General features: G+C 40.4%; 1 protein-coding gene and 1 non-coding gene across 2 annotated transcripts; one reads left to right on the top strand and one right to left on the bottom strand.

Annotated features, from left to right (window-relative positions):
* Positions 1 to 5,103: 5,103 nt before the first annotated feature.
* LOC125370277 lies at positions 5,104 to 7,062 on the top strand. Its single transcript, XM_048375280.1, has 4 exons — positions 5,104 to 5,484; positions 5,867 to 6,080; positions 6,258 to 6,629; positions 6,809 to 7,062. Exons 1-4 carry the CDS (start codon positions 5,104 to 5,106, stop codon positions 7,060 to 7,062), a joined length of 1,221 nt encoding a protein of 406 aa, XP_048231237.1.
* A 2,738-nt stretch (positions 7,063 to 9,800) lies between these two features.
* LOC112533828 lies at positions 9,801 to 9,907 on the bottom strand. Its single transcript, XR_003078183.1, has one exon. It is a non-coding gene; the product is annotated as a small nucleolar RNA R71 (small nucleolar RNA).
* Positions 9,908 to 11,979: the final 2,072 nt, after the last annotated feature.

The raw sequence follows: 11,979 nt of genomic DNA on the forward strand, positions 1-11,979 counted from the left end.
ATTAGCTCAGGATGTTCGTGCACTGTTTGACACACTGCCTTACGTACTCTTCTCGACATCATTAAGCCTACCTACCACGAGCTCACCATTGAATTTCTAAGCACCTTCTTCCTACAATAACAGATCACAAACTAGCATCAGCCTGATGCAGTTTACTTCAGACTTGAAGGAAGGGAGTTCTCAATGTTAGTTCCATAATTCAGGATGCACTTGGGTTTATGGATTGAGCAGGAGACCTCAGGCGAGGAGTATCAGGAATGCATCTACGTCCACCTCATCTCGTACGACACCATGTGGGATTCATTAGTACTCCGGCCAGAATCATACTATCCCAACAGGTCTAAGGCATATAGCCTTCCGGATCATCTTCGCTATCTTTATACACTTTTAGCTTACACTATTACAGGTCGAGGAGATAGTTTTGAAGCTGTCACACAGACCGATGTATTCATTCTATGGGATATATAACACCATAAGAAGCTTGACATGGGATATTTGTTGGCTCATCAAGTCTGTTCCTTCATAGTCAACGCCTAGAAGAAAATGCACTACTGCTTTAGACCATGTGTGACTACATTGGCCAAGAGATTGGATGTACTGGATGACTGTCTGGCTGAGCTTTCTCAGATTGGTGACATGAAACCATTAGGGGTTAGAAAAATGATCAACATGTAGATGATCATGACCACTTTCGACACCATGCGGCATTGTGGAGTCAGGTTCGTCAATGCAATAGTCGGGGGAGGCTGAGAAATGCGGCCTCGGAGCCAGACCTTCTTGTTGAGATTCCATATATTAGGATTCCTAACCCAGCCAGAGTATTTATGCCTACATCTGAGGCTTCCTCTTCTTACTTTACAAGGACATTGAGTGCTTAGATTAGTGCTTTGGCTTACCGACTAGATCGAGTTTATGATTTATAGCAGCAACACTATACTGAGTTTGTGCAGCATAGAAAGCAGTTTGGCAATTTCAAGATAAGACTAGGGCACAGTTCCAAGGGTTAAATGATATGCTCCAGTAGCTTATGCATGGATTGGATAGGCAGGCCACCTAGACGGACCTAATGGAGGAACAGATACAAAAAGATGGCGAATTTCGGAGCACAATCTCAGCGATTCATTAATGACATGAAGTTTGATCTAGTAGGTTGTTTCACGGATCATGTGCCACCACTACCGCCCCCTCCTTTAGTGCCTTCCCCTACTCCTCACCATCCAGCCGATCCAGCCAGTGAGGATGTGCCTTCGGCAGACTACCAACAGTGACAAAAATTTATGTTCTATTTCTTTTCCTTTTCCTTTTTATTTTCATTCTTTATTTTTATTTTTATTTTATTTTATTTTCGTTTCTTTTTGCATTTTTCATTTTATTTTATTCTCTTTCATTTTTCTTTCATCTTATGTTATTTTAGTGGAACACTTTGCCTTGCCTTTATGCTATATAGATTTAATATGATCTTCACTCTTCTTATGTGCTAGCTATGTTATATACCCATTTTTTCCTAACACTGAAGGCAGTGTTATACTCAAGTGTGGGGTGGGCATCTGTGGTTTTATTATCCCTTGATTGTTTAGGCAATGATAATGGACTATTCTTAGGATGTTAGGACCTAGGTTCTTCTTCATAACGTTTAAGCTTAGTTTATTCTTTTGTAGTTAATGACTTAATTCACACACTAGTAATTGATTGTCCCTCTCGATTTTTGTTCTTGGAAAGCAATTTCACTGTATTCAATATGTCAATTTGGCTGGGTTAAATCGGTGTTACTTGAGTTCCTTACAAATTTACAGCCTTTATCTTTGAAATTTGATTACGCCAATCTCCTATACAATTTATGTGATGATTCAATTGATAAGTCTGGGAACCAATTGCAAATTTTAGCCACTTCAAACGTGAGTTTTTGAACCAAAATTTGAGGATCCATTGCAAATTGTGCTCATGATTTTTCTTATTTGAGTGTGCGCTATACTTAATATTATTTCTAGAACTTGCTCTGTAATACTTGTTGAGGCTACATAAATTTTTGAATAACATTAGATGATTTGGACAACTTAGGATTCACCACATCTGGCCAAAAGCCTACCCTTTGTTTCCATTAGTCAGCCAGTTTTGAGCCTTAACCTTTTCTTTATGATTTGCACCTATACACTACATCTACACCATTCTCTACATTTATCTTTTCTTTCACCCTGTATACTTAATAATTATGTGTTATGCTTCTTCTTTTATGGAATTATAGTGCCTAATTTTATTATAAATTCATTTAGTCTTTGTAATCATTCTATGATGCTCCTTTCAATCCAAATTGTATAACTATTCTCGTTGTTTATGTCATTAATCATGCAGCTCTTATGTAAGTTACTGTGACATATATAAAAAAAGATTTAGACTTATTTCTTAGCTCTTTTCTTTATTGTGAGGATCCTCTACTTCAAATAAGGCTTAGTGAGTACTTTTGTTGATTTGGCATTCAGCTCCTGAAGCATTCATTCTAAATAATTACATGATTTTTCAGTATATTTCACACTTCTATCCAAATATTCTTTCCTTTACCTTAGCCACATTTCAATCCTTGTAAAGACCTTTTAATTTTGGTATTCACTTATTCACAGTAGCGAAGATGGGGTTTATGAGTAAGCTTATGGTAAACAGATTTTGTGCAGCTGCATTGAGAGAATTTTCTTGTTGACCTGTAAACAGTGTGAGTGATTTGAGAGATTCTTGTGAGATACGTGCAAATACAGACCAGAATCCATCAAAATTGAGCAAAGGCTACCATTTTAAGGTTGAGCATGTCCTAGACTCTGGCCGTGCTGAACCCATCAACATTTGACCTCAAAAGTGTCCTTTAGGCATGATTTACAAGGTCACCACGGCCTCCATCACGGCCCATGGTGGCTCAGCACCAGCGAGGACACGGTCAAGAAGAAGACCTAGTTTTCAAGACTCGGAGGTCCAGCACGGCCTGAACTCCGCCTGTGGTAACCAGCACGAGCTTGACCACAGTCGTGCTAGGACAATTATATAGGCAAAATCAAATTATTCTGCTAAGGTTCAATTTTCTGACTTGATTTTTCACATACACGCGCGAGCCACCCTTTTTCAGACTTCGATATTTGACTTTGGGAGACTATTTTGCATATTGAAGGACAAATTCCAATTGTTTAAGCATTACACTAAATATCAAGACTGGATTTGGAGGCATTCAAGAGGCAATTTGAGGTTCATCATTTAGATTTGGGGATTTAGGGATGTTCATCTTACTTGAAGAAGAAGTGTGTACATATTTTCAATTTGCTTTTTTGTATTTGTTCCTTACTTTGTGTTATTTATTAGCATGAGTACTTAGAATTGTTGAACCCATTCGGGTTCCTTTGTTGTTGGATTGCATTTAAAGTTTATGAGATTTTGATTATCAATGCTTGTATTCTTCTTGCTTTCATTATTAATAAGAAATCGCATTATTCATGAGACATTATGAATTTTGATGTTCATATTGCTTTATGTAATTGAGAAGTTCATTTAGTAATTAGAAATTTGAATAGTAAGAACTAGTTTATGATCACTTAGAGATAAGGGTAATTGACTAGCTGGCTTAAGAATTAACAACTCTTAATAGCAGTGGATTTAATCTTAAGGCTAACCTAAAATCAATCGTTAGAAAGAGATTTCATCGTTTAGGTTCTTAGGTTTAGGGATTTTATGTTCACGAGAGGGAAATCGAATTCAATTTAGAATCCACTCACGGGTAATCACAATTGTTAATCAGTTTAATCTCTACCTTCACTAAAATCCAACTAGCTTAGGTCCCTTTGGGTTTGCTTTTTCCCCTTGATTGTTTCACTAAATCTTTACAGACTGTTTGACATTTAATTAATCACTTAGCTTGCATCTAGTCATAGAATAGTAACTTCATCGATTTTGTTAAGGTTAGATAATATAAGACGTTGCAGTAGTTCTAGGATTACCCTTTCCCGAAAATATAACCTTGATACTCGCCATTAGTGCTAGTCTGCATCGATAGGTTTACTGCCTTAGATTGCAGCTACATAAATAGTTTATCAATACAGATTCTAAAATTAGCAGTATTTTGTTCCTACTATATTACTATTTACACCTGCATATGAACTAATTACCGGTTAAATTTTATTAATGCACTACTATGAGACATTACCTTTGACTTTAGCACTTCTATGAGACATTCACTTGACCATGATGATACTGTGTATTTTGTGGATGTTTTGGATGATATCGTGGAGTTTCAATTGTAGGAGATATTACTTGATGATCCTTTTTAGGTAGCATTATAGGCTGAAGATGAGGAGGAGTTGTCCAACGAGGATGTGTTAGAGCAACTTACTTGTTTGCTGGCTAGTGAGCCCAGCAGGTCTGCTGACCATTTTGTTTACAGGTCAAGGGTGCAGAAATTGAGACCTTCACTTGAGGATCCACCAGCCCTAGAGTTGAAGGAGTTGTCTAAGCACTTGACCTATGCCTATTTGGATGAGGCAGAGAAGCTGCCAATGATCATTGCAGCTGATTTGACTCCTAAGGAGAGGGAGATGACTTTAGCTTCCCTCAGGAAGTATCCTGAGGCCTTTGCATACAAGATTGCAGACATTCCTGGAATCAACCCCAACTATTGTTTGCATATGATCCTGATGGAGGATAATTACAGGCTAGTGGTATAACCATAGCTACGTTTGAACTCGAACATGAAGGATGTAGTCAAGAAGGAGGTAATTAAACTTCTGGATGCAGGTTTGATTTACCCTATTTCTAACAACTCTTGGGTTAGTTATGTGCAGGTTGTGTCGAAGAAGGATGGTAATTGGTTTCTGAGTTTGCATTGATTACATGAGGCTCAATAATGCAAATCGGAAGGACCATTTTTCCCTTCCTTTTATTAACCATATGTTAGAGCGCTTATCAAGGCATATGTTTTGTTGCTTTCTTGATGGTTTTTCAGGTTATTTTCAGATCCCTATTGCTCCTAAGGACTAAGAGAAAACCACTTTCATTTGCCCCTATGGTATGTTCGCATACAAGAGGATGCTATTCCATTTGTGTAATGCACTTGCTACTTTCAAGAGGTGTATGATGGCGATCTTCCATAATATGATTGAAGAGTCTATGGAGGTGTTCATGGACAAATTCTCGGTATTTGGTAACTCTTTCTCCCATTGTTTGCTTAACTTAGAGCGTATGCTTGCGCGCTGTGTAGAAGCTAACCTTGTGCTGAATTGGGAAAAGTGTCATTTTATGGTGAGAAAGGGTATCGTGCTAGGGCATAAGATTTCACATACAGGGATGGAGGTAGATAGAGCTAAGATAGAGACCATTGCTAAGTTGCCACCCCCTAGCTCGGTTAAGGCTGTTAGGAGTTTCCTTGATAATGCAGGATTCTATAGAAGGTTCATTAAGGAATTTTCTAAGATTGCTAGACCTTTGACTCAGTTGCTTGTAAAAGATGTTCCATTTGTATTTTTTGATGACTGTTTGTAAGCTTTTGAGTTACTTAAGGAGAAGCTAACTACATCCCCTATTATGGTTTCGCCTAATTGGGGCCTGCCTTTTGAGCTAATGAGATGCTAGTGATTTTGCAGTTGTAGTTGTTTTAGGACAGAGGCTTGACAAGAAGTTCTAACCAATCTATTATGCTAGCAAGACATGGACAGATGCCTAGGAGCATTATACAACTAGTGAGAAGGAGTTGCTTGATGTCGTATACGCTTTTGACAAGTTTCGCTCATACTTGGTGCTATCCAAGACCGTGGTCTACAAGGATCATTCGACGTTAAGGTACTTGTTTGGAAAGCATGATGCTAAGCCGAAACTTATCCATTGGATTTTGCTTTTGCAGGAATTCAACATTAAGATCAAAGATAAGAAGGGTGCGAATAACTTGGCTGCATATCACCTTTCGAGATTGGAGAACCCGAGCCTAGATGCACTTGATAAGAGGAATATTAATGACAGCTTTCCAAATGAGTACTTGTGTTCTATTAAGGTATCTTTAGATATCCCTTGGTCTTCTGATTTTGCGAATTACTTGGTTACAAAGGTCCTACCAAAAGGTATGACATTTCAGTAAAAGAAGAAATTCTTTTCTGATTTGAAGTACTACATTTGGGAAGACCCTTTTTGGTTTTGAGTTTGTGCAGACTAGGTGATTCGGTGATGCGTGTATGGGGAGGAGATCCTCCATATTTTGAGGCATTGCCATGAGGGACCGACATGAGGTCATCAAGCAGCTAACCATACTGCTAGAAAGGTTCTTGATGCTGGATTCTATTGGCCGACCATCTTTCGGGATGCTAGAGCATTCGTGCAGGTTTGTGATGCATGCCAGAGGTCAAGTAACATCTCTACTCGTGATGAGATGCCCCAAATCAGCATTCAAGTGGTTGAGACTTTTGATGTTTGGGGCATTGACTTCATGGGGCCGTTTCCTTCTTCTTTTGACAATAAGTATATCCTTGTTGCTATTGAATATTTCTCTAAGTGGCCAGAAGCGCAAGCTTTCCCGACTGATGATGCTAGAGTCGTTACTAAGTTCCTTAAGCGATTGTTTGCTACGTTTGGCACACCTAGGGCACTAATTAGTTATAGAGGGACTCATTTTTGTAATGCTCAACTAGAGAGAGTACTTTAGCGATATGGTGTAACCCACAGGTTTTCTACACCCTATCACCCGCAGACTAGTGGGCAAGTAGAGGCTACCAATATGGGCTTGAAATGCATCTTAGAGAAAACTTAGATGATGCACTTTGGGCATTTAGGGCAGCCTATTGTACTTTTACAGGTTTTACACTTTATAGGCTTGTGTATGGGAAACCTTGCCATTTACCTGTTAAGTTAAAGCATAGAGCCCTTTGGGCCTTAAGAACTTGTAATTTTGATGTTGATTTTACAAGTAAACAGAGACTGTGGCAGCTCAATGAGTTGGATGAGTGGCACCAGCAAGCTTATGGCAACTCATTCATCTACAAGGAGTGGACTAAGAAGTGGCACGACAAGCAATTGAGGGGATCCAAAGAGTTTCATGTTGGAGACTGAGTTTTGCTTTACAATTCACATCTTCGTTTGTTCCCAGTGAAGCTCAGGAGTCATTGGTTAGGATAATTCATGATCCAGCAGGTGTTCCTATAGAGCACGGTTGAGTTGCATCATCCCGAGAAGGGAAAATTCAAGGTGAATGGCCATCGCTTGAAGCATTATTATGGAGACTCATTTGCGGTTGAGGACCAGGTCAGTATGTTTTTTTCCAGCGAGAATGACCTTTTGCATGAGTCCAACTACATGACCCGGTCAAAAAATACGCTCTCGGGAGGCATTCCCGAGCTTATCCTTTGCATTTCTGCATTTTTTAGCATTTTACTATTTTCTTCTTCTTTTGTGATTTTCTACTTAGCTTGTTTTACATTTTGGTTGGTTTTGTACTTAAAGTCTTTTCATTTTTATGTGGTTTTAGTTGAAAATAACTTGGTTGTGTAGATTATTGAGTTATACAGGTGTTAGTGCACAAAACAGAGTGAAAGCACATTTCTGGGCATCAACACGAGCTTGGCACGGTTTCTAACACGACCCGTGTAGCTCAAAACGGCCTGTGTCAAAACCGTGTTGATTATAAGAAATTCGAGGACACGGTCTGATTAGAGAGCACGACTTGGACACTGATGTGCATCGTTTTATACATGTTTGTATGCCTAATTACTTACATTTTTTGTGCATAGTTATCTTGTTTTATGCCAAAATCACCTATGTTTTGGTTCCTTTCATGTTTTAGGTGATTATCGATGGACATTATCAGTAGTCGAGGGAAATACGTGCAAATACGGACCAGAATCCATCAAAATTGAGCAAGGGCTAGCATTCCAAGGTTGAGCACGGCTTGGACTCCGGCTGTGTTGGACCATCAACATTTGACCCTCAAGAGTGCCATTTTGGCACAGTTTTTGAGGCCACCACGGCCTTCATCACGGCCTATGGTGGCTCAACACCGGCAAGGGCATGGCTAGGAAGAAGCCCTAAGTTGCGGGACTCGGAGGCCCAATACGGCTTCGACTCCGACCGTGCTGATCAGCAGGGGCTTGACCACGGCCGTGCTGAGAGATTTATATAGGCAAATGCGATTTATTGAGCTAGGGTTTGATTTTCTGACTTGATTTCACACATACATGCATAAGCCATCCGTTTCCAAACTTTAATATTCGACTTTAGGAGACTATTTTGCCTATTGAAGGGAGGATTACATTGGTTTAAACATCAAATTGAAGATCAAGAGTGGATTTGGAGGCATTCAAGAGGCAATTTAGGGTTCATCATTCAGATTTGGAAATTTAGGGCTTTTCATCTGACTTGAATAAGATGAGTAGCTAGAATTGTTAAACCCATTGCGGTTCCTATGTTTTTGGATTGCTTTTAATGTTTATGAGACTTAGATTATCAATGCTTGTTTCTTCTTGCTTTCATTATTAATGAGAAATCACATTATTCATGAGATGTTGTGAGTTGTGGTGTTTAGATTGCTTTATGTAATTGAGAAGTTCATTTGGAAATTGGAAATTTGAATAGCAAGAATTGATTAATGATCACTTGGAATCAAGGGTAATTGACTAGCCGGATTAAGAATTAACAAACCTTAATAGAGGCATATTAAAGCTTAATGCTAATTTAATAATTGATCGTTAGGAAGAGATTCCAACTTTAGGTTCTTAGGTTTGGGAATTCGGTTATCTCGAGAGGGAAACCGAATTCAGTTAAGAATTCATCCACGGGTAATCGTAATTGGTAATCAATATAATCTCTACCTTCACTAAAATACAACTAGCTTAGGTCCCCTTGGGTTTGCTTTTTCCTTTAATTATTTCACGAAATCCTTTCAGACTGTTTCACACTTACTTAATCACTTGCTTGCATTTAATCATAAAATAGAAACTTCATCGATTTTGTTAGGGTTCGATATCATAAGACCTTCTAGTAGTTCTAGGATCACCCTTTCCCGAGAATACAATCTTGATACTTGCTGTTAGTGCTAGTCTGCATCGATAGGCTCACTACCTTAGATTGTAGCTACACAATTAGCCTATCAAGTTTTTTGGCGCCGTTGCCAGGGAAACTTTTGTGTGAACTAGAGTGAATTTGTGTTTGTGTTAATCTAGCCATTTTTATTTTCTGTCCTTTCATTTTTTTATATTCTTTATTATTTTATTCATTCATGTGTTCTTTGGCTACTGCCTTTTCATTTCAGTTAGTTTATGACCAGGAGCTCTAATCCTACTCCTGTAGACCCTCTTGTTGAACTAGAGCGATCCCTTCGTCTTTTGAGGAAGCGTATGCAAGAAGAAGAGGAGGCGCGGATAGAGATTGAAGCCCCTGTGAATATATCCGCAAGGATGGCAGACAAGAACCAGGCTGCGGATGAAGCCAGGATAATGTACGAGTTTGCTAGACCTTCTCTTGTGGGGACACAGACGAGTATATTGCAACCACCAGTGGCGGCCATCAACTTCGAAATAAAGCCAAACATGATACAGATGGTCCAAAATAGCGTACAATTTGGTTGACTGCCGAGTGAGGACCCAAACGCTCACATCGCCAACTTCTTGGAAATCTGCGACACTTTCAAGATAAATGGAACAACTGATGATGCCATTCGGTTGAGGCTGTTTCCTTTTTATTTGAGGGACCGGGCAAAAAGATGGCTGCAGTCACTCCCAGCCAACACTATTACGACATGGAGATTGTTGGCTGAGAAATTTTTATATAAGTACTTTCCTCCTGCTAAAACTGCTAAATTGAGAAATGATATATCTTCTTTTGTGCAATTCAATGAAGAGAGCATGTACGATGCTTGAGAGAGGTACAAAGATTTGCTCCGGTGTTGCGCACACCATAGACTACCAGTATGGATGTAGAGTCAGACCTTCTACAGCAGTTTGAACCTTGCTACCGAGGCGAGATGGTAGAGCCTACGGTGGGGCCCAACTGAGTAAGATGTCGGGCGGTAAATCGATAGAGAAATGGCCATGAACAACTACCAGTGGCATTCCTCTAGGAGTCGGCCAGTCAAGCAGGGAGTGGTAAACCAGCTAGACTCCACAGCAGCCTTGGCAGCTTAAATGGAACTTCTGACTAGGAAATTAGACCAGTTTTAGATGTCGGTTCATGCTGCCAGATAAGCTGCGAGTTTTGCGGTGGCCTGCACTATGGTGCAAACTATAATGCGGGAGGTATGTTTGCTTCACCTTCTAATTCTTCATCTTTTATTGTTTATGCTGACCTTGAACAGGTAGACTATATAGGTAATGCACCTAGACAGTAGAACAACCCGTACAACAATATATACAATCCCGGGTTGTGAAATCATCCAAACTTTGTTTGGAGAAATAACTACGCTTAGGGTCCACCAAGCTTTTAGAGACTACATTAGCGGCCATAACAGAAGCAGCAGCAGGCTGAACCATCACAGCTTCCTCCACCAGCCGAGAAGAAATCTAACTTGGAGGAGCTAATGATGAAGTTTATCACATCTACTGAGATGAGGTTCCAGCAAACTGACAATGCGCTTAGAAATCAGCAAGCATCCATTCAGAACTTGGAGAGTCAGATTGGGTAGATTTCTAAGATGTTGTCTGAGAGGCAACAAGGAGCCCTCCCCAGTACTACAGAGCCCAACCCGAGAGAGCATGTGAAAGCAATCATGATGTGGTCAGGTAAATTTGTTTGCGGTCCTTTTTCTATTTCTAACACTAATGCTGATGCGTAGGTAGATTCAAGCAGGGAAGTTAAAGTTACCAAGGCAAAGGAACTAGAGAAGGAAGAGGCAAATGAGGTTCCACTGAGGGAATACCAGCCCAAAATCCCATACCCTGCTAGATTAAAGCAGGCGAAAGTCGAGCAGCAGTTTGGTAAATTCCTGGACATTTTTAAACAACTACATTTAAATTTACCTTTTGTTGAAGTTATTTCGCAGATGCCTTGGTTTGTCAAGTTCTTAAAGGAGATATCCCATGTCAAGCTTCTTACGATGTTGCATAGCCTAGAGAATGAATACATCAGTCTGTGTGACCGGTCCAAAACTATCTCCTCGGCCCGTAATCGTGTAACTGACATTGAGAACTCCCTTCCTCCAAGTCTGAAGTATACTGCATCAGGCTGATGCTAGTTTGTGATATGTTGCTGTAGAAAGAAGGTGCTAAGGAATTTAATTGTGAGCTCACGGTAGGTGGGCTCAATGATGTCGAAGAACCGTGCGTAAGGCAGTGTGTCGAACAGTGCACGAACATCCTGAGCCAATCCCACTCTTTCCAAGGATACAAAGTCGATGCAACGTCCAACCATTACTTGCTTCCATCTCATGACTTGGAAGCGGCTCTCATTATTAGCATTCTGAAATGTCCATAAGGGATGTCGACTAGGTGTGGGTGGATTTACAGCTGGTGTTCTTCGTGCTCGGACTATTTGCTATTTTGGTGGGGGTGTTAGTGCTGGTGTTGGTGCTGGTGAAGGTGAAGTGGAGGAAGAGGTTCCTTCGCCATGCGAGCGCTTGCTGGTAGCGGCACGTTGCGGTTGCTTTCTACGGGATTGATCTCGGTCCTTCATATTGCTTGAAATTGCTGTGACAGGAAAGAAAAATCGAGAAGAAGGAGAAACATCACCTTAAAATTTAGAAGGGGAAAAGTTGGAAAAGGTTTGAAATGGCCTGCTTATATAGCTACGGGGGTTAGCACGGGCAAGGGCAAGGCCGTGTTGGTCAGCACAGCTTGGACTCAACCCGTGCTGAACCTTGAAGCTTCATCCATATACTAGTTCACCATAGGTGAGGGCATGGGTAGGCTGGTTAGCATGGCTAGTGTTGCCGCCCGTTGTGCCTTCGGAAGCCATGGTGGACGGCCGATTTTTACTGTGAGCTACGTACATGTCCACCATGGGCTAGGGCAAAACCGTGCTAACCGACACAGACTAGTGTTG

Source organism: Ricinus communis, chromosome 6 (genome assembly GCF_019578655.1).
Source record: "Ricinus communis isolate WT05 ecotype wild-type chromosome 6, ASM1957865v1, whole genome shotgun sequence".
Taxonomy (NCBI): Eukaryota; Viridiplantae; Streptophyta; class Magnoliopsida; order Malpighiales; family Euphorbiaceae; genus Ricinus; species Ricinus communis.

What these genes read in the sequence shown, in the direction of transcription:
- LOC125370277 (XM_048375280.1), top strand. Translation starts at nt 5,104, where the DNA reads ATGGCGATCTTCCATAATATGATTGAAGAGTCTATGGAGGTGTTCATG. An exon ending in TTGTAAAAGATGTTCCATTT is followed by an intron (nt 5,485 to 5,866) that starts GTATTTTTTGAT and finishes TTGCTTTTGCAG; the next exon opens with GAATTCAACATTAAGATCAA. An exon ending in TTATAGAGGGACTCATTTTT is followed by an intron (nt 6,630 to 6,808) that starts GTAATGCTCAAC and finishes GTACTTTTACAG; the next exon opens with GTTTTACACTTTATAGGCTT.